Genomic DNA, 24503 nt, shown 5'->3' on the forward strand with positions numbered 1-24503 from the left:
TGTGGTATTTAGCCAGTAAGAGAATCGCATTAACTGAGAAGGACAGTGATTTGTCAATAGTACCTATATAAAAATCCTTCATGTGTTTGTGACACGAAGTTACATCTCAGGCAGTTTGTCAATAAAGTTTCAGTGTTTTGAAACATCATGGCGAGCTACGCGGCCGCCTCGACTCTCCGAACTACTCTAAATGTTTCTTTAATAGACAAAGCTATGACTTTAAAGAAAATTCACCTTTTGTCAGTCAGTTGCGTTGGAACGGGTAGGTGCTCTTTATTGTTTAGTTCAAGTCTCAGACTGTATGTGATGTGGTGAGGCGTGCATTATGTCTGATCGCTATAACCTTTCTTAGGGAACAGGTTAGACAACTTTGCAGGCGTTATAACACCACACCTGCTGCAGCTCTTTGTTTTTCCTTCTCACCGTCGCACAGTGGCGTCAATTCAGTGGAAGCTAAGGTATGGCAAGGTTACGAGTCACAGAACTTAACTAGAGTATCAATCAACACATCCAGCAAATACTCATCACACAAGTCTGCTATGTAGCTAATCTGTGTGGTCAAGAAAATTGGAACTTTTTCAAATGCAGTCTCGCTCACACTGCAAAAACTCAAAATCTTACCAGGAATATTTGTCTTATTTCTAGTTAAAATGTCTCATTTTTAGTCAAAAAATCTCATTACACTTAAAACAAGAGTCATCACCAGAAAAATAACTTGTTATTTGACCATTTTCACCTGTTTCAAGTAAATTTTCACTTGAAATAAGTAGAAAAATCTGCCAGTGGGACAAGATTTATCTTTTCATTACAAGCAAAAAAATCTTGTTCCACTGGCAGATTTTTCCACTTATTTTAAGTGAAAATCTACTTGAAACAGGTGAAAATGGTTGTTTTTGAGTCTTGTCTTAAATGTAATGAGATTTTTTTTGACTAAAAATTAGACATTTTAACTAGAAATAAGACAAATATTCTTAGGATTTTGAGTTTTTGCAGTGTATAATAACTAGTGAAATCGATCATGTTGTTCTGATTTGCATTTGTAGTTATTCTATATGTATTAAGTAATAGAATAATCAATACAAATAGACGCAGAGTAATTCCATAAATGTATTTAAAAAAACATACCTTGCCATACCCAATTGACGCCCCTGCGTCGCATCACTGTAATGCAACACTGAAGCATCGATTGCTGGTTGACACCTCTGTGTTTTGTAGGAGTCAGTAGCTGGAGGGCATCCTCCTCCGGCTCTGCAGCTGCAGATGCCCCCGGCTCCAGTGACCTGCTGGACGGCTATGGCCGCCTGGTCCAGCGCGGCTCCCTGAGGACGGATGCTCAGCAGAGACATGTGCTCCAGCGCCTGGCTCAGCTGCAACACACGCTTAAGAACCACAGTAACAGCATTTACCTCAATCCAAGATTAAACTCTAAGGATGACAGCTGTCAAGTTCAGAATGATGATAATGCCTGCATCACAACTCCTCAAAAGGTAAATTAGTCACGTTAGGGGTAATCCATAACAATTTGTGGATCCCATCAGGGGCGAAAATCCCGGGGGGGAGAGGGGGGCCATGTCCCCCCCCCCCATTAGTAAAGCTGTCCCCCCATAGAATAATTTGAGACAGAATTAATAATTTTGGAACAATGCAGTATTATTTATTAGTGATGCACCAAAATGAAAATTTGTAGCCGAAACCGAAACCAAAAATAATAATAAACAGTAAAATTTCATTACACTTAAAACAAGAGTCATCACCAGAAAAATAACTTGTTATTTGACAATTTTCACCTGTTTCAAGTACATTTTCACTTGAAATAAGTAGAAAAATCTGCCAGTGGGACAAGATTTATCTTCTCATTACAAGCAAAAAAATCTTGTTTCACTGGCAGATTTTTCTACTTATTTTAAGTGAAAATCTACTTGAAACAGGTGAAAATTGTTGTTTTTTCCAGTGTTGAGTCTTGTTTTAAGTGTTATGGGATTTTTTTTTACTAAAAATGAGACATTTTAACTAGAAATAAGACAAATATTCTTGTTAAGATTTTGGGATTTTGCAGTGTATTATGTCAGATGTGCTGTATTATTGCCACCTTCCACCTAATACCATTGTTTTGTATTGCTCTAAGAAAGGTCTTCTGCCTGTTTCCAAGATAGAGAGATGAAAATTTCAAGAAGCTGTATTAAAGGAAGGCTACAACTTTTATTCCTTGTCCCTTCCTGGATTTATTCTCTAAAATGTTACTGTTTATTGTCCCCCCCAACTATGAAACAGGATTTTCGCCCCTGGATCCCATAAATCTAAGAAATGGCATATTGATTGCCAAGTTGGGCACAATTTGTAGAGGACATTTCTGCTAACATGTACACATAGTTATTATGATGATATCCATGTAGGCTAATCTTATTGTTGCATTTATGTTTATTATTATTTTACATGACTAGTTTCTAAAAAGCATATCCAATCAAGGCAACACTAAAGGGCCAACCGATTTAGAATAATATAGCTCCTGAGTGCTCAATATTTCTCTTTGACTAAGCAAGTTTTCACTTTATGTAAACTGAACCTTGCACAAAAAGGATTACAGCTTTTGTTCGTTTGCAGTTACAAGCCATTATTGTCTGCCTGGTTATGATTCATGTTTGTCTTTATGACTATGCAGCGTTCATCTGTCAGCTGATACTAAACATGAGCCACAAAGTCCCATTCCTTGCAATATGTGGAAATGACTCATAAAAATAGGGAATTTTATTGCCTGATATCATCCACAGCACTAGTTTGGTTGGACTGTCACAATTCAGGGTACATTTTCAAGCTCACTCCAGAGTGGCGTTCATAAACAGTGGGGTGTGTTATGGATGTTGTCCTGGAGATGGATTGGTACACATGCTTATGGAAGAACATGCATGTAAGTGATACCTAACTCTTTTTACGAGCATCTTATGTCAGAAGATTTATGAAGACCACAATATGCTGCAGAAAAACATTGGAGGAAAGTTTGTGAGGTGACTAAAGGAGGATTTTCTACTCTCTTAGGGCCTGATTTACTAAGATCCTAAATAAAGAGTACTAAATTGCGTGTGCACTGAAAAAGTTTGCACGTGCTGTTGTTGTGTGTTTTGCGGGAGATCAACTAAGAATGCTTGCGCAATTGATAACAGGTGCAAACCGCAGTATTTAAATGAGGTGTTGCGCGTCTTACGGTTTGCGCCATGGAGAGTGGAATGGAAGAATGGAATGGAAAGCAGGATAGTCGCAAGCGCAAAATGAAATTTGACGAGTTGGAGTTAGAGATATTAGTGGAAGAGGCAAATAAACACATTCATGAACTACAGCAAAGAAATTTAAACATTACCAAAAGAAACGCAATATGGGAGAAAATCTGAGATAGAATAAATGCAGTTGGTAAGACAAAAAGAACGGCAGATGAGGTTAAAAGAAGGTGGCAAGATATAAGGCGAAGAACTAAAGAAAAAGTGGCCTTTAATAAAACTTGTGCAACCATTTTTAAAATAGCATGCAGCAGAATAAAGACCTCTCTCTGCGTATTCTTTGATTTTGGCGATGTCGCCTCCTTGCCACAATAACAGCAGCCATCGGTGCGTAATGCTGGGCAGATTAGCACCTTCCTTTCGAACGTATTAAATACAGACGCAATCACAATCCCCGCAATAACTTTCAGGCTTGGTAAATCTCATTGCGTGTGGTAAATGAACCTATTTGCATTTTCCCCTCTCAGTATTTAGCGCTTTCTGGTGGGTACGCCCCATATTGATTATTCATCAGGGCAAAAGTACTAAATGACAGCGTGTGCTATTTTGCTCATTTGAGAGGCGCAGTCCTCTTTGCACGCTGTTAGTAGATCAGCTGGCACTTTGGTTTGCGGGTGCTGTCAAGTTTGCACACGTTTTTACGCACGCAAACCTTTACTAAATCAGGCCCTTAGTATGTTACCATTAGTGTTCACCACTGGTAGCGCTGTCATCTGATATCAAAAGGTCTCTGATATTGTGGTGTATCACGTATTCATGGATAAAGTTGGGATAGCTATTGCATGGATGAATAGTGAGGAGGCAGTTGAAATATTTGTCCACTTCTGAACTTCTTTGTGCCAGAAATGGTGGTGTATATAATTTTATTGTTGGGATTTTAAGCAGAAAGTGTTGCACAGGCAGCAGACACATGTTTTACTTTCAGCTGTGTGGATTTGTAAAGCAAAAACAGACCCGTCGTGTGGTCTAAAGCCCCACTGACATCGAGCGTACGACGGGATTCTTCAGAGTCGACTGCACTGTACTCCAGTTGCATCACTGATGGTGGCCATGGGGTTCAGGTCAAAGGGAGGGAAGGGGTCTGGGAAGTTTATTGTGTTTGCGAGTTATGGAACAGTATAATGCAGGGGGCTGTTGTTGTTGTTTTTAGGTCAGGGGAGCTGACTGTCTCAAATTTGGTGGTGGGAGGGTTTTTTTTTTTTTTTTCTTTTTTTTTAGATGATAAAACCCATTGGTCGGCTGGCACAGACACATGGTGTTAGGCAGAGATTTTGGAAGGCAGCAGGGCAGACCTCCCGCTGGGCATGTCCCAGCAGCCCTCTCACTATCTCACCATCCCTATGCAGTAATGAGGGGATCCCTATTGTTTGGGCCATTCTTGTCCTTTTTGCTTTGATTTGGGACTCTGTCAAATTGTTTGGTGTTAGGCTATCAACACCACCAAAGACCACCCCACCTACCCCTCTCGTTTTGCACCTTATTTCTTGCCCTGTCTCTCTCACGCATACACACTGACTGGAGTACTTATGCAATTATTCCAGTTTAAATCAGGTCATACCACTGTGCTTTCGATGTGTGTTCTCTCTGTGAAAATGCCGCTATTGTCCTCACTAACTGACCAAGTCTGTGAGGAGAGTACACTTGACTTAATATTGACCCAATGTGGCATGGTTTTGCGGATGGTTGGCTGACAATGGGCTATTGTTTGGTGAGAACCACCCTCTTCAAGTCAGTCCTACAACATAGAGTCCTCCTGTACATGGTGGCCCCCAAGCAGGACAGTTGCTCAAGTTAATGTGACTTGCATAACCACAATTATGTGAATCATAACGTCCTGGCCCTGGATAAATATATTCAAAGGTAGTTTTTCGCTTGAGTCATGTTAAAGCCAAAGAGGGCATGTCCTGCATGTGAACTTTCGACTCATGTGGCAGTCTGTATCTTCCACCAGGAGGTGAGACTAGGCCACAGAGCTCAGCAAGACAAAGTAGCTGAGGGATGGCCTTGTCCTTCTCCACTCTGCCGTAGCAGAATGGCTACCAGCCACCATTGACAATTACCCCAACATGCCAAAGGGCAGCTGGGGAAGTCAGAGAGAAGTCACACACTGTTATGCCAGCTCAGACAGGAAAGGCTTGTTGTTCTTCCAGTATTTTGCATCAAGCCCAGGCGGTGGATGGCAGAGGGAGGGAAGGAGGGAGGGAAGAGAGGGAGGGAGGGAGGGGAGGAGAAGGGGGAGGATGGGCAACAAGTTTATGTTTTTTAATTCCGTTTTCAATTTGCCTTTTGTCGATATTCATCAGAGTCAAGTGCTCCTTGTGCTGTGGAGACCAAGCTCATGTGGACACTATCATCCTCGTGAAATGGTTCCTAAATTAAATATGAAGTGGACAATCCTCTCTGTTTAGCGAGGGATTTGATTTCAAAGCCATTTGGTGCTGTCCAGTTACAGAGATGGAGAAAACCTAACCACAATTTGTTTCCATACAAAAGGTATATAATTTAGCCATCTATCAATAAATACTCTTCAGTTTTTCATTACGATGGAACGGATGACACATGCGTTTACACGGTTGGGGTCCTCTTTAGTGATATTTGGCTTTGCTCTGTATTCTCAGCTTGGTCACACAGACGATTTTTTTTTCTAAGCAAGGACCTTTTGATAATAGGAGGCAGGCAGCACAATGACTTCCAGCAGCACCTGAATGCAACAGTACCGTATCACAATTAGCACCGCTAAACAGGCTGCACAGACAAGTCCACTCCATCTCATATGGAGCCTCATCCAGTCCTCTCCGTTTTGTCTGACAAATCCCCCCATTGTTCCTCTGATGATGCTTTTCTTTCGTGGGAACCCTGGCTTGTCTTGTTGATTAGATCCCCTTTGTCTTCCTCCCCTGCAGTGGGCTAGTCTGGAGGATGTGAAACCTCACACTGCCGTGGTGGCTTAATGCCTCAGCATACTTTGTTTATTAAATGAAGATTCAGACATGTTTGGTAATGAATATAATGTTTATGTAAGTCACCAGGTTTCATGTTTTGTGTCTTCAATAATGAGCAATTTTCAATGTGATGAATATTATCTTTAATTACAAGCAGCTGTTGTGATGTAATGTTTTTTCCCTTTGAAGGACGAGCCCATTGCACCTCCACCTAAGGGCTTCTACATTTATGGGGATGTTGGTAAGATTGTGGTTTAAAAAAAAACATCTTTTTCTATAACAATTTCAAAAAATGTTCATCTTTTCATCACTTGTCATAATAACTTTTTTCTGTAATTTGTTGCACGTTACCCATCAGGCACAGGGAAGACCATGCTCATGGATTTGTTTTACTCCCACGTGGAGCAGAGTCGTAAAAAGCGAGTGCACTTCAACGGTTTCATGTTGGACATCCACAAAAGTGAGAGCGATCTTCCTTCTCCGCAACACAAAGGCCAGTTTTCATGACTTAGTGAATTTAGTTTGACTCATCATTTGCTTGCTGTCCTATATTTATCGCCACGGCTTGTCCCGAAGACTTCACAGTAATTGTCTAGCATTACAGATCCGGGTGAAATTACTCCTTTTATTCAGCGTCAATTTTGGGTTTGGGTTGCCGATGCAGGTGTGCCCTAAAATGTGCCTGACGATTTGTTTGCTGCTTTAAAGGGATCCATCGGAGGAAACAAAGCCTGCCGAAACGAACGCTGGGGAAGATGTTCACCTATGACCCCATATCACCGGTTGCCGTGGAGATCAGCAACGAGACCTGCCTTTTGTGTTTTGATGAGTTTCAGGTGAGCTAGTATATTATAACACACACACACACACACACACACACACACACACACACACACACACACACACACACACACACATACACATACACTGTGTGTGTTTTTGTATTGTATTTGTCCTTTTAACTTCTAAATATTTGTTAAAATAGTTTCTCACCAGAAAATGAAAATGTAACAACTAATATCTCCAGATGTAATACTACTGCTACGACATGCATATACAGCACAGTAGAATAAGCTTTATTGGCCAAGTATGAACATGCCAGACAGGGAATTAGTTTTTTTTTTTTTTTTTTTTCCACTCACTGAACCCAGAATAGTTACAAACAGTAATAGACAAATATATGACATGATGTGTATTAAATATAAATGTCTTTTATCTTTTTTCTAAGATATTTAAAGTTCCATGATGTTTGTTAAAAGAAGTAAGGAGAAATAACTACAAAGTTGATGTATTCAGTTTGAATAATGCACAAGGGGAGAAAGAAACGGTTTAATATCAACAACAGTCGCTGAAATATAAAAGATACATGAGGCTCAGATATAACTATTACAGACTACAACAACCAGGGCGTAATGCTGCCGTTCGCTCCAGCAGATCCCCCCGACCCCAGATAAGTTTGTATCAATAATGGGTGGATGGAAATAAGATATCTGAAAATGTATTAAAACAGAATGAAGCAAAGCAACATTTCTATTTTTTCCTCCCTTTTGTTGATAACAAAGACTGATTTATAGGCAGAAAACACAGCTTAAATCGTGATCAGTGTATCACTAATTAAGAGCTGGGTGCGATCACTGTACTGTATATGTCCACAGCTCAAAATCGCTGTGTATCCAGTATGATTGGGGACATCTAGTGGCCTCTTTTGAATGTAGCAGAAGTGACTTCCTGTATGAGTGAAACATTCTTCTTAGTATGTAGTTGAGTTGTAAGTAGTAATCTCACCGCTACAATTATGTAACTTCTTCATTGTTATTATCAGAGGGTTGAATCCACTGTTTCTCTTGTCGCTTTCGGAACCCCAAAGTCGGTGATAGTTTTTTTTTTTCTGCTGGATTTACACCACTGAAGAGCACCCTCGCTCATTAGTGATGCAGAAATTCTCATTATTCTGTCCTTTGGTGTCGGAGGAGAGAGCTTCCAGCGAAGCTTTCAGTGTTCTCCGTGAGGTGGTTAGTCATTCACTGTCGTAAAAAGGGACACGTGCGTTTCTGTGTTTTCTCATCAGCCAGCCAAACACATCTGTTAGCAGCACAATGTCGCTCCTCTTACCGATATCATTACGGTTAATGCCAGCAGGTCGGAGGTCAGCGAAGGTGCAGTTGCTCTCTATAATAACTCTCTCTGCATCTGTGAGGATCAAGAGCAGTTCCTTTCATCTGGCCGTCTTTCACATTTGAAACCGCGGCGCTGTTTGTGCGTTCTCATTGATTTGTTTTGTTTGCCGTCCCCAGCTTTGCTGTTTTCGCTTGTCGACTGTTGCTACCGGTAAATGGAGGGGAAACAAGTAGACATGCGCGCGCGTTGTTTGTGATGCATAAACAGTAGGTTGCAAAGCTGGGAGAGTTAACGGGGGGGGGGGGGGGGGGGTTGGGGTTGCGGGTCTATACCAATCAGCATCCTTCTCCTCTCAACCATGCAAATGAGGCTCTGGGTATCAGTCGCACTCTTCTGCTTCCTTAAGTGAGTGGAGCTAGAAAGCGACTGGCGGCGGCGGGTCAGATGGATCTTATCCTCTTAAATGCTAATGACATTTCTCCATTCTCTTCATTAGCGCCTTGCCATTATCAGTAATTTGTAGCCCCCCCTCGTTCCTTTTACGACCCCCATTCGGCCCCCTAATGAATACTCGCCGCTGAGAGGTCCTAGATGGAAAGACGAGAGGAGAGTGAGAAAGAAGGAAGAAGAGTGAGAAGAAAATGCTTGAGCGTCATTGTCTCAGGGCCTCAGTCACCGCACAGCGTCTGTGAAATTGCTCATAGATTGTGTAGGTAAAGAGGTGTAACATCAAAAGGGGTTTAATTTGGCACCCGTGTGCCTGCTGTAAACTGACGGACGCTGGAGTAATTGGATGCTCATTTTAATATAGGCAATGGCTGACAGAGATCGTGCCATAATTTTTGTGTTCCACAAGTGCTGCATCAGTCCCCTCCACCTTTCTCTTTGGGTGGATACCTATTCTCTGTCCGACCCCCCCCCCCCCCCACACACACACACTCACCCAGAAATCAATATTACCCCCCACTACTGTGCCCATGTTGAGGGTACATGAATAAACAAATCCACGCTGCATAAAAGGTCATTTTTAAATGATTCTTTTGAAATGAAAATAAAATCCTGTGGTCGCAGGAAGCGCAGGGCCCCTTCAGAGAGACGCGGAGCCTTGGCTTTCTGTTGATTCTCATTACGTGCGCACACAATCACCCGCGAGCGCACTCTAATTTGATGCCCTTAGCCACTTCTTCTCAGCAAAATCAGGGCTTTAACACAAATGTTAATCAAGTATTGGCAAGGGCAGTGGGGCTAATATGCAAAAGCAGAAGACTCTCCAGAGTATGAAAGGAGGCATATGTTGTGGGTATGTCATCAGAGCAGCCTGTTACATGCAGGAAAGTAGGTAAGAGGGCAGGGAGACGTATCAGGCAGCTGCTTGTTCGTTGCACGCAGTAAGATTTTGCATTCAAGGACGTGTCTAGATAACTTTGAAACACTGATTTCTCAAAAACCAACAGATACAAACTGAACTTTCTGAGACCAAATATATCAAGAATGGCTTAAGTCATGCTGATAAAGGTGGGGCCTGAACCTCTGGAAGGGGAGAAAAGACATTTAAGTTTAACTTTATCGCATCATTATTTCTATTCTCCAGACTCCTAAAATGTTTATAGCGTGTGAATGTGTGTGTGTTTGTTTGTTTTTTAATATTTCTGTGTTGATTAATTACATTTTGTTTTTAATCAGTAGTTACATTAATTAGTTATATCTGTTGACAATATGATTAAATATGTAGTTAATGTTAGGGAACCTAGGTAGTAGGAATTAAGTGGAGTACCTGACTCACCCAGAGCGAGGCCAGGCCTGTAAACCAATAATTTTTGAGCACACTTTAACAATGCCATTCAGGCTGTTCCTTACTAACAGACCACTAAATCACCAAATAAAAGAAAATGTTCAAAGACGTTTGATAAATGAACTATAAAAAAACTTGTATGACCTTCTTACTGGGAGTGAATGTGTTCAGCCTTCACAATAGATTAATCTTCTGCTTTCCGATGTTGACAGTGGCTTCTGTGTTTTTTATCTTCTTTCTTTTAGCTTTGCATCAAACTCAGTTCCCAAGTATTTATTGTTTTCAACAAGTTCCACTTCTTTGTGGTGTATGATGCTAAATATACATTTAGTTTTGTTGTGCCTGAAGTCTACTATTGGTGCTTTGGTTTAAGAATCATTCAGGTCCAGAAGATTATCATCACACCAGGTGACAAAAGGAAGAGAGACCAGAACATGTTGCTGCAGAGGAGGACCCATCGTCATATCCTACTTAGGAAAAAATAAAAAATGGACTGATTGGTTGTCTTGGTGGAAAGATTGAGGGATCTATGGTCAAAGATATAAAATGATCAAAATATTTTTCATTTTGGACTGCAGCCCTGATTTTAAACCATAATCCAGGGTGTTGCAAGGGAGAACACAACCCTAATAAAATGATATTTTCCTTGTGGCAGAAGAATCCATGAGTCTCCCAACCCTCATCCCCTCAAGAGGCTGTAGAGGGCAGTCTTAGTACAGTGGTGCGATCATGCGGGGGGAGAAGAAGTGAGTCTAAGCCAGAAACTTTGAAATATCATAAAGTCAAATGGGAGGACCCAGAAGCTACACGCGTTTCCCAGATTTACCTAAAACTCTTATAAGAGAGGAAAATAAAGGGAGTTTATCCTAATATGCAGGTGTCCTTCAGAATTATAACACTATTGTAGTCACTTCTGCAGAGGCGAGCTTCTCCATATCACAGTTGATCAAAACCTACCTGGAATACACCATGTCTCCAGCATCTCTGTTGACTTGCACAAATAAGCATTAATTGTGAGGTTTCTATGCTGGGATTATTGATGGTGTCATGGTTTCCTTTGGTGCAAGAAAGTCCTGACATATCTGATTTTAAATATGCATCATAGGCTTGAAAAACTACTCGTCCTCTATGCTTTTGTTTTTGCACATTGTTTACAGAGAAACAAATACTTTGAAAAGACTGTCACTAACCAACTGTACCTTTTTACTGTATGTTTTTGAAGCAACACATATTTGTTGTCAGTAGAACTGACTTTGTAATCACTTTAGTTAAACCTGCGCTGTAAGTAGAACTTTTGTATTCTATTTATTCTGTGTCTATAATGGATTGTTTTCTGTATTTGAATATGGAACCTTTTTTCCAAGATGCACTGTAACATTTTGTTGCATTTTTTTTTTTTAATTGTATTTTATTTGATTTTTTTGTTTGAGGACAAATTAAACTATTATGCCATGTATGATAGTCGCTATCCATATATTCTGGCTGGCGGCTTTGGGGGGTGCAACAGGGGAGAAAATCTTCACCTAAGGCGCCAGCATGGCTAGGATCGGCCCTGACTGTGCATCACACTGTAACATGATTTTTCCCTTTTTATGGATGTTCAAAAGCACAACATAGGTGGAAGAGGGAGAGATGAGAGAATAAGAACAAAAGTGAGAGCACTGGATTACTAACGGAAAGGTCAGAGCTCTTCATTTAACAGCCAGCGACTCATAAACGTCCTTGTGTCAATGTTTTCATCGACCTTTGTTCATTGTAAACTCATGGAAATGATGTAGTTGAAAAAGGCAGCAGTTGAATTGGATTCATGTTTTAAAATTTGGTATGGCCTTGTGTATAGTTCACACAACACATGTGCACATTCTTAAATGCCTTTTATGAGGTTTTCTTTGATGGAGGCTTTGTCTGCTATTATAACCTCACACTGACTGACATCACTCAGTTTTCATTATTTTTGTCCTCCCATTTGTTTTTTTTAAATACTCACATCCAGTCATTCTCACATCTGCTCAGTTGATCAACCTAAATCTGCTGCCTCCCCTCAGCTCCTTTTCTTCCCAAAACGCGGCTTCATGACCATTTCCAGTCGATTGGAGAGGTTCAGGGGAAGGACTGTGTATGTGTGTGGATGTGTGGGTGTGGTTGAATGGCCATGACCAGACAAAAAGGACTGAATGAGCACACCTGAATGACACTAATCAACATGGAGTGTTGATGGTTCAATTTGACCTCAGACACAGTCTCTCTTTCTCTCTCTCTCACACACACACACGTGTGGCAACAAAAGGTATATCATATTGTGCCTGAACGTGGCTCTCTGCTTCTCTACTTCTCTCCTATCAGGTGACTGACATTGCTGATGCCATGATCCTGAAGCAACTGTTTGAGACGCTGTTCAAAACCGGAGTGGTGGTGGTGGCCACCTCCAACAGACCCCCTGATGGTATGATCAGCACTTCATTTATTTTAATGATATATATATTACTGTTTAGAGGTTTCTTCACCAAAATAAATGGTTGCAACATCTAATATTCAATATTTTAAATGTTAAAGTAACTCAACATACAATGATTGCAGCTTATTTTCCAGTGCATAAGATGGTTTAGTTAACATCCTCATGAAAAAAGAAAAATTGCTTTGTCAATGCAAACAAGAGTTACACCAATGCTGGTGGCATTTATGTATCTCTTGGTGTCAGAGTAAAGAAAATAAAAGCATAAAGTAATGCGTGGGTTGGTTGATTAGCTACGTCAGTAGCACGACTGGACGGATGGGGCACAATTCTTTCACCAGATCTTCCTGTCCTTGGTGTTTTGAGGATTGTGACAGGAAGTCTAAAACATCAGTCCAAAATCTCCTGATAGGTGTTCCAGTGGCTGGAGAGTTCTGGTGTTTTCTGTTGGACACATTTACTGCCTCCCATACCCCAAGAATGAGAGTTTCGTCACCCTGAAAGACAACATCAGGAAATAAATCTGCAATCATAATATGAGTGTGATCAGTCAGAACGACTTTAAAGAATGACCATTCTCTGTAGTGGGAAAACTGCCCCAGGTTTACAAAATGGCATCTGAAAACACTTCTTGAACAATGTACTTCTGATAGATTAGAGATGATTGGCCGTAAATCACCACACCAGGCTTGGAGAACCAAACATATCAGTAAGGAAACCTAATACCAGCTGACGCTGGTGAAGAGGTGATAATTTGTTAAGAGTCACACTACCTGGGCACCTTGCAGTCATTGAACCAACCTTGAACTCCTCTCCATATCAATGTTTTATAGAGGTAAAGTCTGAGGCCAACTTTCACACACCTAAGCTTGGGCAAGATTTGTTAACGCAGCAGAAAAATGACCTCAAACACACCATCAAATTTACAACAGAATGTCTGAGCAAGAAAATAAGCAAGGTTTTGCAATGATCCAATCAATGTCCCAATGCCAACTCGATTCTCCTCTTCAACATAACCTCCATTTTCTGTATTTACCTCATCCTTTAATCCAAACATGCTTGGCTTTAAAGTAAATCAATTAATTATTACAAAGACCACACCAACTGCTCCCTTCTTACAGCAATTAACAGCAGCAACACTTTATGCACCTCGGGTTTTGCGGTCTTTTAACACGCTTTGATGTTGCATTTGCTGCCAGTGGAGCCAAGATGGAGAAAGAAGTAGCAAGGTTGTTGATCAAGGCGGAAATAAATGCAACATGAGCTACCTGACGCCTTTCTTTCTCGGCGAAGATGTTGATGTGTCAAAGCCTTAAGTGAAGTGGCTGGCAGCAAGATGGCTCTGGCAGACAAAGACGTGCGCCTCTGATATTTACTAGCTATTAAGAACAAAGCGTCAGACCAGGCAAAGTTGATAGAGAGCCTACTTGGTATTAATTACAAGGTTAATGGAACACTCAAAGCCATAAGAGACAACTCTGCATGAAAGGCATACATTTTCCCTCTTTATTGATGTGGAGATGCAGGTATCAAAAAGCTCTAGATGTGTTTAGAGGGGGAATATAGGGATATTTTTGTGCTCAATCGTCTAGTGTTTTGTTTTTCAGTCCTGATGGAGTTTATTGTGATAGAAAAGGGTTAGATGTGGACAAATGGTGCCCTTTTTATCCCTTTGGATCACCAGCATTGTAATTGAAAAGATCCAGCCTACGTTTATCAAGGAAATTTTAGTCACAGTTTCATAATTTGAGTCTATTAAAAGGTAATAAAAGATCCATTATATCTGATGATATTTTTCGGAAGAGACATGTTGCTCTTTCCCTCAATAGTTTGAGATTTGAGGAGAAGCTTTTTAGCTCTTTTGCAAATAAGAATATCAAATCCACTAGTATGCATCTTTAAAGCTCACTAATTAACACATTGTCGAAGAATGATTAATAATTTCAACACACATCATATCTGCGATGCAGATATGAGTGGTATTGATCTTTTGAGAAAAAAACTCTAAACCATGAAGGTAATGAATTTGCTTCCCTAAATATTGATCTCTAATGCCACAACCTTAGAAATACCGTAGTCATATGTGATTTGTAGCACTTCATTACACTACAGGGAGTTATAAAGTGAGGTTTATTTGTATCTTGGCACTACTGTAATAAGCTGAAGCCTAAACATCAATATTTGTATGCATTCGTTAAGCCTTGCTGTGTGCGTGTCTACGTGCGTCTTTGTGCCCTGGTTGTGTGTGAATCCCTATCTGTTTTATCTGTCCATCAGGGATGCTACTTCAAATGTAATTTGTTCCAGCCGAGCTAATTGAAACCTCTATTCAGCGAGCCGCTGTGGACATTGTCTGTGCTGAAAAGGCGATGGTCCTTTCTCTCGCCACCATTGTTTGGGAATGTAATGAATTTTATGTTGCCGCCGCTGCCGGTGCAGAAATCCATTTTTCCTCCCCTGGTCGCTAGTTCTCTTTGTCGTGCCTCCCCACCCATCCTGCCGTTTATCAATAGCCACTTTATCTGCCAATCTGTGGCGAGGGAATGACATTATTAGGAGGCTAAACAGCATCTCTAATACAGGCCCTCCCCTCCTCTTTCAGATCTGTACAAAAATGGACTTCAGAGAGACACCTTCCTACCTTTCATCGACGTGCTGAAGGTAGAAATAAAGTCACCCCACTCTTTTGTGGTGTTAATTTATTCATTTGTTTGTCACACTCCTACACACACCTGCATGTGTCCCGCTGTGTGTGCATATATATGTGCATATATATGTGTGTGTGTGTGTGTATGTGTATGTGTGTATATATATATATATATATATATATTTGTGTGTGTGTATGAAGAGAGAAGCAAAGCAGCAGTTAGTCATTTCTAGCAAAAAAGAAATCTACTTTGCAATTTAAACAGGTTGTACCAATTATCCTGTGTGCATCTTAGATGATAATTTATGTGTTTGGAGTGATCATGATCATTAATAATGGGATAATAATTTGTTGTCATGCATTTTGTAGCAGAGGGCGGCAGCATTCTTGCACCTTTTATTGGTATTTAGTCAAAATTGTAAGTGTAAATCTTTTTTTTTTTTTTTCAAATCAGAAGCTAAAAAAGCAACATTTGAAACACCAGATGATGGAAAATGAACTGTGAATATAGGGCTCACACACTAAACATGTGTGGGTGACTGTGTTTGTGCGCATGCGTGCGTGCATATATACTAGTATGAACATTTTGGGTTCCCTTTCTGCAGTTTTGTTAAGGATACTCTTAATCCATCAGCTGAAATTGTGCTTTACAAGCAAGAGTTGGCTCTGGCTGATATCTGCTGAAGCCATGTGTACTCAGTGAATAGGAAGTTTTCAGTTACAGGACTCATAGCTCCACTCAAGCATGGCTTTTACTCTAATTAGGACCATAATTAACAAAAATTAAACCCTGCTTTGAAAAAGAAGACTTGCCAACATAATGTTTTTAAAGTTACAGATCAAGACAAATATACATTTTCCCAAGACTTCTGTCTAATGTGGTTTCTTTTTATCACCAATGTAAACCCCTTTTGTCAATTAAATGTAATGCAGGTTTTAAGAAGCATGCATTCATTTTGATATGAGCATTATCTGTTTAACATGCTGGGGTAGAATCTCAATCAACCAAGTCATGGTAGTCCTCAAAGCTGCTCTTTAAACGTTGCAGCTGTTGAGCAACTAACCGTTTCTGTTTTGTTCCAAAGACATATGCTCTTGAATTTTTTTCAAAAGTGGATTTGTTTAATTGAAGCAAAAAAGAACGTCCTTCAGGGATGTCATTTACAGTTTAATCTGCAAGGCACTTACTAGACTATTCATGTGCTTGAACTCCCCGGTCACTGAAAAACTCGTGGACATCCAGTAAATATTGGGCATATTTCCTCTTACTGACTTGATTTATGAAAAAAAAGTGTTATTATATTCCCAGTTCGGTTCCTCAAGTTGTATTTATATTTGTTGGCCATGAAGAGGAAAACAACTTTAAGGGCAGGGGTTTATGAGTTCTTAGCAGAGACTACAGAGACTTTGTAATGTACCCTAGCAAATGAACTGACCCTAATATAATTTGTGTGTGTGTGTGTGTGTGTGTGTGTGTGTGTGTGTGTGTGTGTGTACAACTTTTAATAGTCATTATAATATAAAATAAAATGCATAATAGAAGGTAAAGTGTTTTGGGCTATTTATTAGTAATTCCTTTATTTTTGCAGTCATTTCTGCATGTATAGGCCAGAACATACAACATTTTAATAAAGTTTTTGCCCCAGAATTCCATCACTGGATATAAGAATTTTAAGATTCTGCACGGTTATTATTCCTTTGATAAGTGTTGGAATCACAACACACCGAGCGGCGTTGATGTGCAGTGACAAGCCCGTGAACGGATTCATCATCAAAAACCCGTAACTTTAAACTCGCGTGCAAAAATGCAAATGCATTACAAGTGTGGAAGAGTCTTGTAACTACCATGCTCCCCACCCGCCATCCCAGGAGCACCCTTGCCCTCTCTAATCCACCCTCATCAAGGTCTTGAATGGCTGTTGTCCCTCTCTGCCCTGTACTACCTCCTTTCTTTCAGGGTACCATGTTCTCCTTTGTGAAGCCATCTGGTTTTCAGGGTTGTATTGTTTTGTTTTGTTTTTTTCTTTCATCTCAGGGGGTTCACTTCATTCTCTATGGTGGCCTTCTCTGCAAAGTTAAGGCGTGCTTTAGTGAGGTGACATAGCTAACTAGCTGACCCATAATAGATTAAATTAATGCTTGCAGGGAGCAGCAGTCTTGGATGCAGATCACTCTTGCGTGTGCAGACCAGAGTGTGTTTCTATAGCGATCCTAGAAAAGAATGAGTGTTTTAACGCGTGAAAACAGCCTCTGACCTCTCCTCCTTATCACCTGAGCTGCAGTGGTAGAGGTTAATCCAGCACAACTGCCCGCCTGAGCTGATGTCTTTATTTAGCCGTTGACTTCTACTTAGTTGGAATCCCTTTTTTTCCGCATTAACCCGCCTTTCAAAAACATCGACTTTCTCAATATTAAGGAAAATAAATCATTAAGGAAAATACATTTTAAGTGGATTCCCATAGCAAATATGGGCAGCATAAAGCTTTTCTTTTTATCCATTCAGTAATTTGTGATTTCTCATTTTTTTAATTATCTTTGTAGGTTCCATCACTTTAACAGCATCCAATTATTACGTTTCCTTTTTTTTTGTAGCCATGGCAAAGCCCAAAATTTTAAAGTACAGTCTTTTTTTTTTTTTTTCCTTTTTTTTTTTTTTTTTAATGGACACTGCCAGTATTGTAACTATGACACCTTTTCTCTCTCGTGAGCACTCCACTTTTCATCAGCCATCCAGTGTCTCCACCCTTCCATCTTCACTCTTTATTCTTTCATCATCTTGTTCTGCTCGCTGGCTTTACTCACCCGAGGTCAGGGTCTGTAATTTCGCAGCAGAATAGTGACTTTATTTTTCCCTTCACTTGTTCAATTGTCGTTGCGGGAGGAAAAAGGGGAGGAAAAAGATGACAACAACCCTGAGGCAACTTGGAGTATCTCTGAGTTTCCTGCTCTTTTTAACCCTTCCTTTGATACACTTTCCTGCCTGTTTTTGTGTGTCATCATTGTTAATGAATGCATTCTGCTGTGCAGGTGGTGAGGAGATTAAAAATATATATATAAAGAAAGACGGAATAAAAGAGTAAATCAATTGAAGAATGAGGAGGATGTGGTCCTTCAGTGAAGACTTTGGTGAGAAACACTGTGTTGGAAGGGCATAAAGGCCTGCTGGTTCAAATCAAATAAATGCCTATATTTATTGACCATTATTGTCTTCCAGTGCATTTAAGGGCAGAGCCAGGATACTTGCTGTATGCCTCAAGGGCAAATCTCACCTCTTGAACCCGAGCAGTTAATACACCACAAATCTATTTCCCCCTCTTTGAGCTTAAGAGGTATGAAAAGTATGGGTCCTTATTTTCACTTAATTTTTCATTGATCCAGTTACCTTGGCCTAGTTTGCCTAACTGATGCTCTATTATATGTAGGTTCACAGGTCCGCTGAGTGTGATCAAACATGGGCATTCAGAAGTGAAGTGTTCATCATCTTGAAACTTCATTCATTTATTTATAAAAGTGGTTCACAGGAGCACAACGCAGAGTCACAGGGATGTTGTTTCTGTGTTCACAAGGCTTTGGTGGTGTGTGTTTTAAAGAAAGTGTCTATGCAGCTCAATGTGGTCAGAAAGTTGCTAAGCTATTAGTGTGACAACCTTACTTGTCCGTGGACTTCATTCAGTATGCACATTCCTCTTTCTATGAAGAATGGGACTGGAATTTTGTCTGTAAGACGGTGGTCCCTGTTATTAATGTAGTAGAGGCAGTAAGTCTTTTTATGTGCATTACTCAGAAAAGCATTTTTTTAAACAGATTTCAGACTCACCTGTGCTGACTGTGACATAGAAATATGCAAAGTAGAGCTGCAGCACGGCCCTCAGTTTTCATCTTCCCCGACCCCTCCACAGCTTTTATTACTGTAAGCCATGGCATCCTGCTTTCTGAAAATGGCATTTTAGCCATGGTACACTCTTGGTTTAGACTATACCTCCCTCACTGAGTGTTCTTCTTAAGATGTCATGGCCTAGACAATCATCTGCCCCTTTGCTGCTCCACCTGAATGCCCCAAGGCTCAGTACCGGGACCCCTTCTCTTAGAAATGCACCTTTTTGGACCTGGTCAGACTCTTGCATGACGCCTTGCATATTTATTACCATGCAGATGGTACACCCCAGCTGTAACTGTCATTCTCACAAGCTGTGCCCAAAGTTTCAGCACAAATTTAAACTTGTCTCTCTAGCATATCCATAGTTCGATGAAGGAACCGGACTATCTTTCTTGTCTTGACCACTGCTTGCACAGTGAAACCCCCCACAGATGGTTCAGATCTTGGTGGTGCATCTGGCGTATTATCAACCAAAAAGGACTGCAGTGGCTGCCCATGGTTGGTCAAGCCCAGGGGTCGGCAACCCAAAATGTTGAAAGAGCCATATTGGATCAAAAACACCAAAAACAAATATGTCTGGAGCCGCAAAAAATTAAAAGTCTTGTATAAGCCTTAGAATGAAGGTAACACATGCTGCATGTCTCTATATTAGTCATAACTGAAAAAAAAAACAAACATTTTTTCATTATGCACTTTGAGAAAAAAGTCAAAATGTCGAGAAAAAGGTAGAAATGTCGAGAAAAAAGTCAACATTTTGAGAAAAAAGTCGAAATGTCGAGAAAAAAGTTGAAATTTTGAGAAAAAAGTCGAAATGTCGAGAAAAAAAGTCAAAATGTTGAGAAAAGGAAAGAAAGAAGAAAAAAGGAAAAAAAAAAGGTCAAACATTTCTGAAAAAGCTCCAGGAGCCACTAGGGCGGCGCTAAAGAGCCGCATGCGGCTCTAGAGCCGCGGGTTGGCGACCCCTGGTCAAGCCAAATATGAGTCACTGAATCTTGCTTGAAATTTTTGTGCTCTTTATTGATCACTGCATTCCTCTCAGAAATGCCATGATGAAACATCAACCCTTTGCACAAGGCTGTATCAATCCAGAAAGAATCCAGAAATGTGCTATCTGAGCACAGATGTCCCTCTTTGCCTTCAAATATCTCTTGAACTCTCATCTCTTCTGAAAACACCTATTCTCCCTAACACAGCCAATTTTAATTAATTAAACTTTAATTTGCACATATGTACCTTTTCTATTAGTACACTCTCATTTAAGATTTAGTATTTAATACTTGCTAGATGTATAATAAATACAATAAGGCCCCGTTTACACGGGGCAAAAACAGAGGCGTTTTCATGCGTTTTGGCCGTTCGTTTACACAAAAACGGAGGTCAAAGCCCCCAAAAACGATCATTTCTGAAAACTTCGGCCAAAGTGGAGATTTTCAAAAACTCAGTTTTCACGTTTGCTTGTAAACAGAGAAAACGGAGGAAAACGGAGATTTACGTCACATTATGCGACAGAAACGTCACCAGCAGCGTCATGAGTGCGACCTGTGTTTACAATGTGTTTGGCCACCGTCAATATTTTATTTTATTTTACCTGTTTTAAATTCTCTCAGACTCTCGTTCCGTCTTGGAAGTAAAGCCTGAATTATGGTCCCGTGTTAAATCGACGCAGAGCCGACGGCGTAGGGTACGCGGCGATGTGCGCCGTACGGTGTGCGTCGCCGCATACCCTACGCCGTAAGCTCTGCGTTGGTGTAACGAAGAACCATAAATCAGCCTTAACTGGAAGTTACACGTGTCATTTGTTGATGTTTTTTCCAGGATTCTGATTGGCTGGCATGACGTTAACAGCGTTTTCATGCGTGTCCGTGTAAACGAGGATATTTTTGAAAACGTAGAGGGGAAAATATCCGTTTTTGTAAATACCCGGCTACGTGTAAACGTGGCCTTATATAGCGCTCTTCATGCGGTCAAAAACAAAGCCCATTTATCACATCTTTGCTCGGTGTTACTATTGATGCTAGAACATGCAGAGCCTCTGCTGGCCAGGTGTAGAAACCACAGTCTGATTATCAGTTTGGTTCAGTTTTGGGCGAACAAAACTCAAGAGGTTGAGGGTGGGGGGTCCAGTTGGGGTCCTGGATCACAAAAGGTGGAGCCTGCAACTTAAAGCATGTTTCCCCAAGAGTAGCAGCCAGGCAGGGGGAGGTTGTGAGAACGACCCTGCAAAACAATCCATGGCTCACCCAAAGCGGTCACACTTTAAGGGAATAGATCATTAAGTGTAATTAGGGTGTTCACATTGTCATGTACCCCCTAGACTGCAGAGGAATGAATAAAATCACCAGATACACTCCTTACTTGCTCTCTCACTCTCTCATTCTCTCACACACAAGTGCGCACACATACACACACACACTCACACAACAGCTCTCCAGTTAGTGAAAACACTTTGATGTCAGAAGAGTCATCCAGAACTTGCCAGCATAAAGGCAGTGTTTTAAGCATTCTCTCTTTTCTCCCCATCTCTCTTTCGACCCCTCTACCCTGTCCCCCTCCCACTTTTCTTCTGTCCCTCCACACAAGGCTGTAAGACACACATGGCTGAATGAACGACAACCTTTCCCCTCCACACCCCTCACCCTCTCTCTCCCCCCTTCGTCTCTTTTTCAGCATTCCCACCCTGCATTTCTTTGAGGCCTGGTCAATTCTCCAGGCACCCCCCCCCCCCCAAAAAAAAGCATCAAATGTTTTCTGCTGCTGGGTAATGAGGGAGTGGACCTCATCAGGGCCCGATAGTCAGCTATTCTTGGCTTTTGTTGCAGCTCAATGGCACCGCGCTCTTTGAAAAACTCAAAAGCAACTTTTTGAGGAGTAAAGGACGGAGAAAGATATGGTGTGGAGAGAGCGGGTGCAGGGGAAAGTAGAGGTTATTTTTTTTGTTTGTTTTTTTTTTTTTAATGCTAAATGGCTGTCTAGAGAGAGCAACAGACAACTCAGAGAGTGATGTTATTGGATATAGATGTGTTTGGATGACTTTGTTCTAAAGAGTCTCTGATTTTTATGGGTGTCGCATCTCTTTTTCATTTGAGTTGGTGAAACTTTACAGATTCACTGTTTCTATACAGCTTTCGAGTCTCTTTCACATTATTGGATGAAAAACTTGACCAATCAGACTCATGATGATTAAAATAAACCTGATAAGGGAAATTGACTTTGTGACCTTGTAACGCTGAACTTTTCAAGTAGCTTGTTTTTTATTTTTTTGGTTTGTTTTGTCATCTCATAAAGCATTTCAGCTTGAAAAATAACGCAGAAAAAAGGCAGGCATTAACGGACTGCAAACTTTCCCACAACTCAAAGCACTGCCATTGTATTCTTTATTTTGTGTGAAAATCACAAAACATAGCAAAAATTCTATTATCACGATTATTGATGAGCAGATCAGTACGTTGTCAAACAGTCTGAAAACAACACACTCCTGTCATAAACTATACAGCAGGAATTACAGATGAAACTAAAGGGACAGTTTGAGATGAAACTGGAAGTTGCAAAGTAGACTGACTAGAAATTGAATCTTCTGACTGTGAGGAGTATGATGATGATGGTGGGTGGGGGGGTGCTGCTGAAAGACCACAATGTGTAGGTGGAGAAAATCTTGAAGGAGTAAGAACTTGACAATCCCCTCAAGATGGATAATCAAGTAATGAGCCGCGAGGCCTCAGTCTCATCTGATTATAAATAACCAATGAAATCATCATCTCTGATTGTGTTTCCATTCCGCCTTCTTTCCCCCTCTCTTATTTGTAGCTCCATCAGCCGTCTTTACTGTAGGTAGACACTGTTCATAAAGAGAGGGGGTAGATTGTGGCAGGAGAAAAGACAAACTGAGATTGTAATGATGTGGCGGCAACAGTGACAAGTTGGGTTTTTTTTTTTTTTTTCTTTTTGGAAGGGCTATTTACCGGATGGTGAGGTCACAGAAGGTTGATGAAATGACACCTCCTTTCTGTGCGTTGGGGAGGGCGAGTTTGTCAGGTTGTTATTAAGTCTGATTCAGCCAATTGGCTCAGAGTGGAAACCCCATTTGTGTGAGCGGACACGGAGATAAAAAGTTGACAGCAGAGAAGAATAGAGTATTTCCGTCCCCTTGCTTTGTGATGATTACTAATTATCCTGCAGCTTAAGAAGGCCAGTGGCAGAAATTCACTGATTTCATAATTTAATGGAGCTGTCGTTGAATACTCAGTCAGCCGTTGATGGCTGGCATGGAATGATATGCAATTCCCCTCTTTTCTTTGATAGAATAGTGGAGATGATGATTATAGTTTGCGCTGCACTCTCTGACATGAATCCTGTTGACGTTTTACACTCTCCGGAAAAGTTTGAACTCTGCATCAATGCTTCACCCCAGCTGGAATGCACTTGAATAGCTGCAGAACAATAGTGCAGCTTAATAAACCATGAAAAAGGTGACACAGTATCTGATTGCTGTCACAGGGCCGTAAGATGCCTGCTGCTTTCTCCGTTGTTTCATCATTTCATTTGTTCATACAGCATTTGCCTTTTCTCTCCTAATCTTTGGTGAGAAGGATGCAGCATCACCAAGCTCTCATATAGTGCCCATATGTATGAGTATTGAAAAGAATTCAGTCAAAAATGTTTTATAAAGCTGGTGGCGCGGAAGTGACTTGTATCATGAAGAAATAAACAACAAATCCCCCCCAAAAAGCAAAAGAATTCAAGAATCTCCACAAACTCATAACAAAGACTTTTCATGCAACATTAAGCTGAAGCTTAGAATATGCTGTAGTTATCGAATTTTTTCAGGATTGCCAGTAATTGCTAGTAATGATGCAGACCAAAAACACATATTCGAAAACCAAAAAGCATTTACACCAAAAATCTAAACCTTGACTTTTTTTTTTTTTAGTTAAACACAAACTACCATACAAAACTTTAAAACACAGCAGTGGTATAACCTTCAAGTGGTCAGAAGTTATATTACTACATAGAGGGGCTTTAAACCATGTCTTTTATAAATAAGTACTTTATTTTATGCATTACCACTACCTGAAAGGGGCAAATAGGCATGAGTTTATTTCATATCCTTTTGTTTTGCTAATCAGCTGGTGTTATTTTCACCATCAATAGCCAATAGTGTTACATTATGCTACATGTAAGAATTAAATTAATAAATTAAAAATAAAACTTGGAAAAACACCCATTAACCCTGTTAGGTGTGTTGACATTGCATAGAGGACACTCTGCAAATAGTCTTGGGCAACAAATTTTGGAACTCCACGAACTTTATACAGAGTTGAGAACTGAGTGGTATATTAAAGTCAGGTAAGGTACGACCGGGAAACAGAGGCAATGTTGTTAGAGAAAGATTTATTTTTTAATTTTTTT

At 40.5% G+C, this 24503-nt stretch overlaps 1 protein-coding gene across 1 annotated transcript in view; it reads left to right on the top strand.

Moving 5' to 3' along the window:
- Nucleotides 1-146: 146 nt before the first annotated feature.
- The window catches only part of afg1lb (AFG1 like ATPase b), a 42503-nt gene continuing 18146 nt past the window's right edge, over nt 147-24503 (top strand). The window contains exons 1-7 of the mRNA XM_061706953.1: nt 147-262; nt 1216-1487; nt 6401-6452; nt 6570-6671; nt 6920-7047; nt 12465-12564; nt 15176-15234. Coding sequence (XP_061562937.1) covers nt 148-262; nt 1216-1487; nt 6401-6452; nt 6570-6671; nt 6920-7047; nt 12465-12564; nt 15176-15234 — 828 coding nt within the window. The 5' untranslated portion in view covers nt 147. The remainder of the gene's footprint in view (nt 263-1215; nt 1488-6400; nt 6453-6569; nt 6672-6919; nt 7048-12464; nt 12565-15175; nt 15235-24503) is intronic.

This window comes from Cololabis saira, chromosome 18 (assembly GCF_033807715.1).
Source record: "Cololabis saira isolate AMF1-May2022 chromosome 18, fColSai1.1, whole genome shotgun sequence".
Classification (NCBI taxonomy): Eukaryota; Metazoa; Chordata; class Actinopteri; order Beloniformes; family Belonidae; genus Cololabis; species Cololabis saira.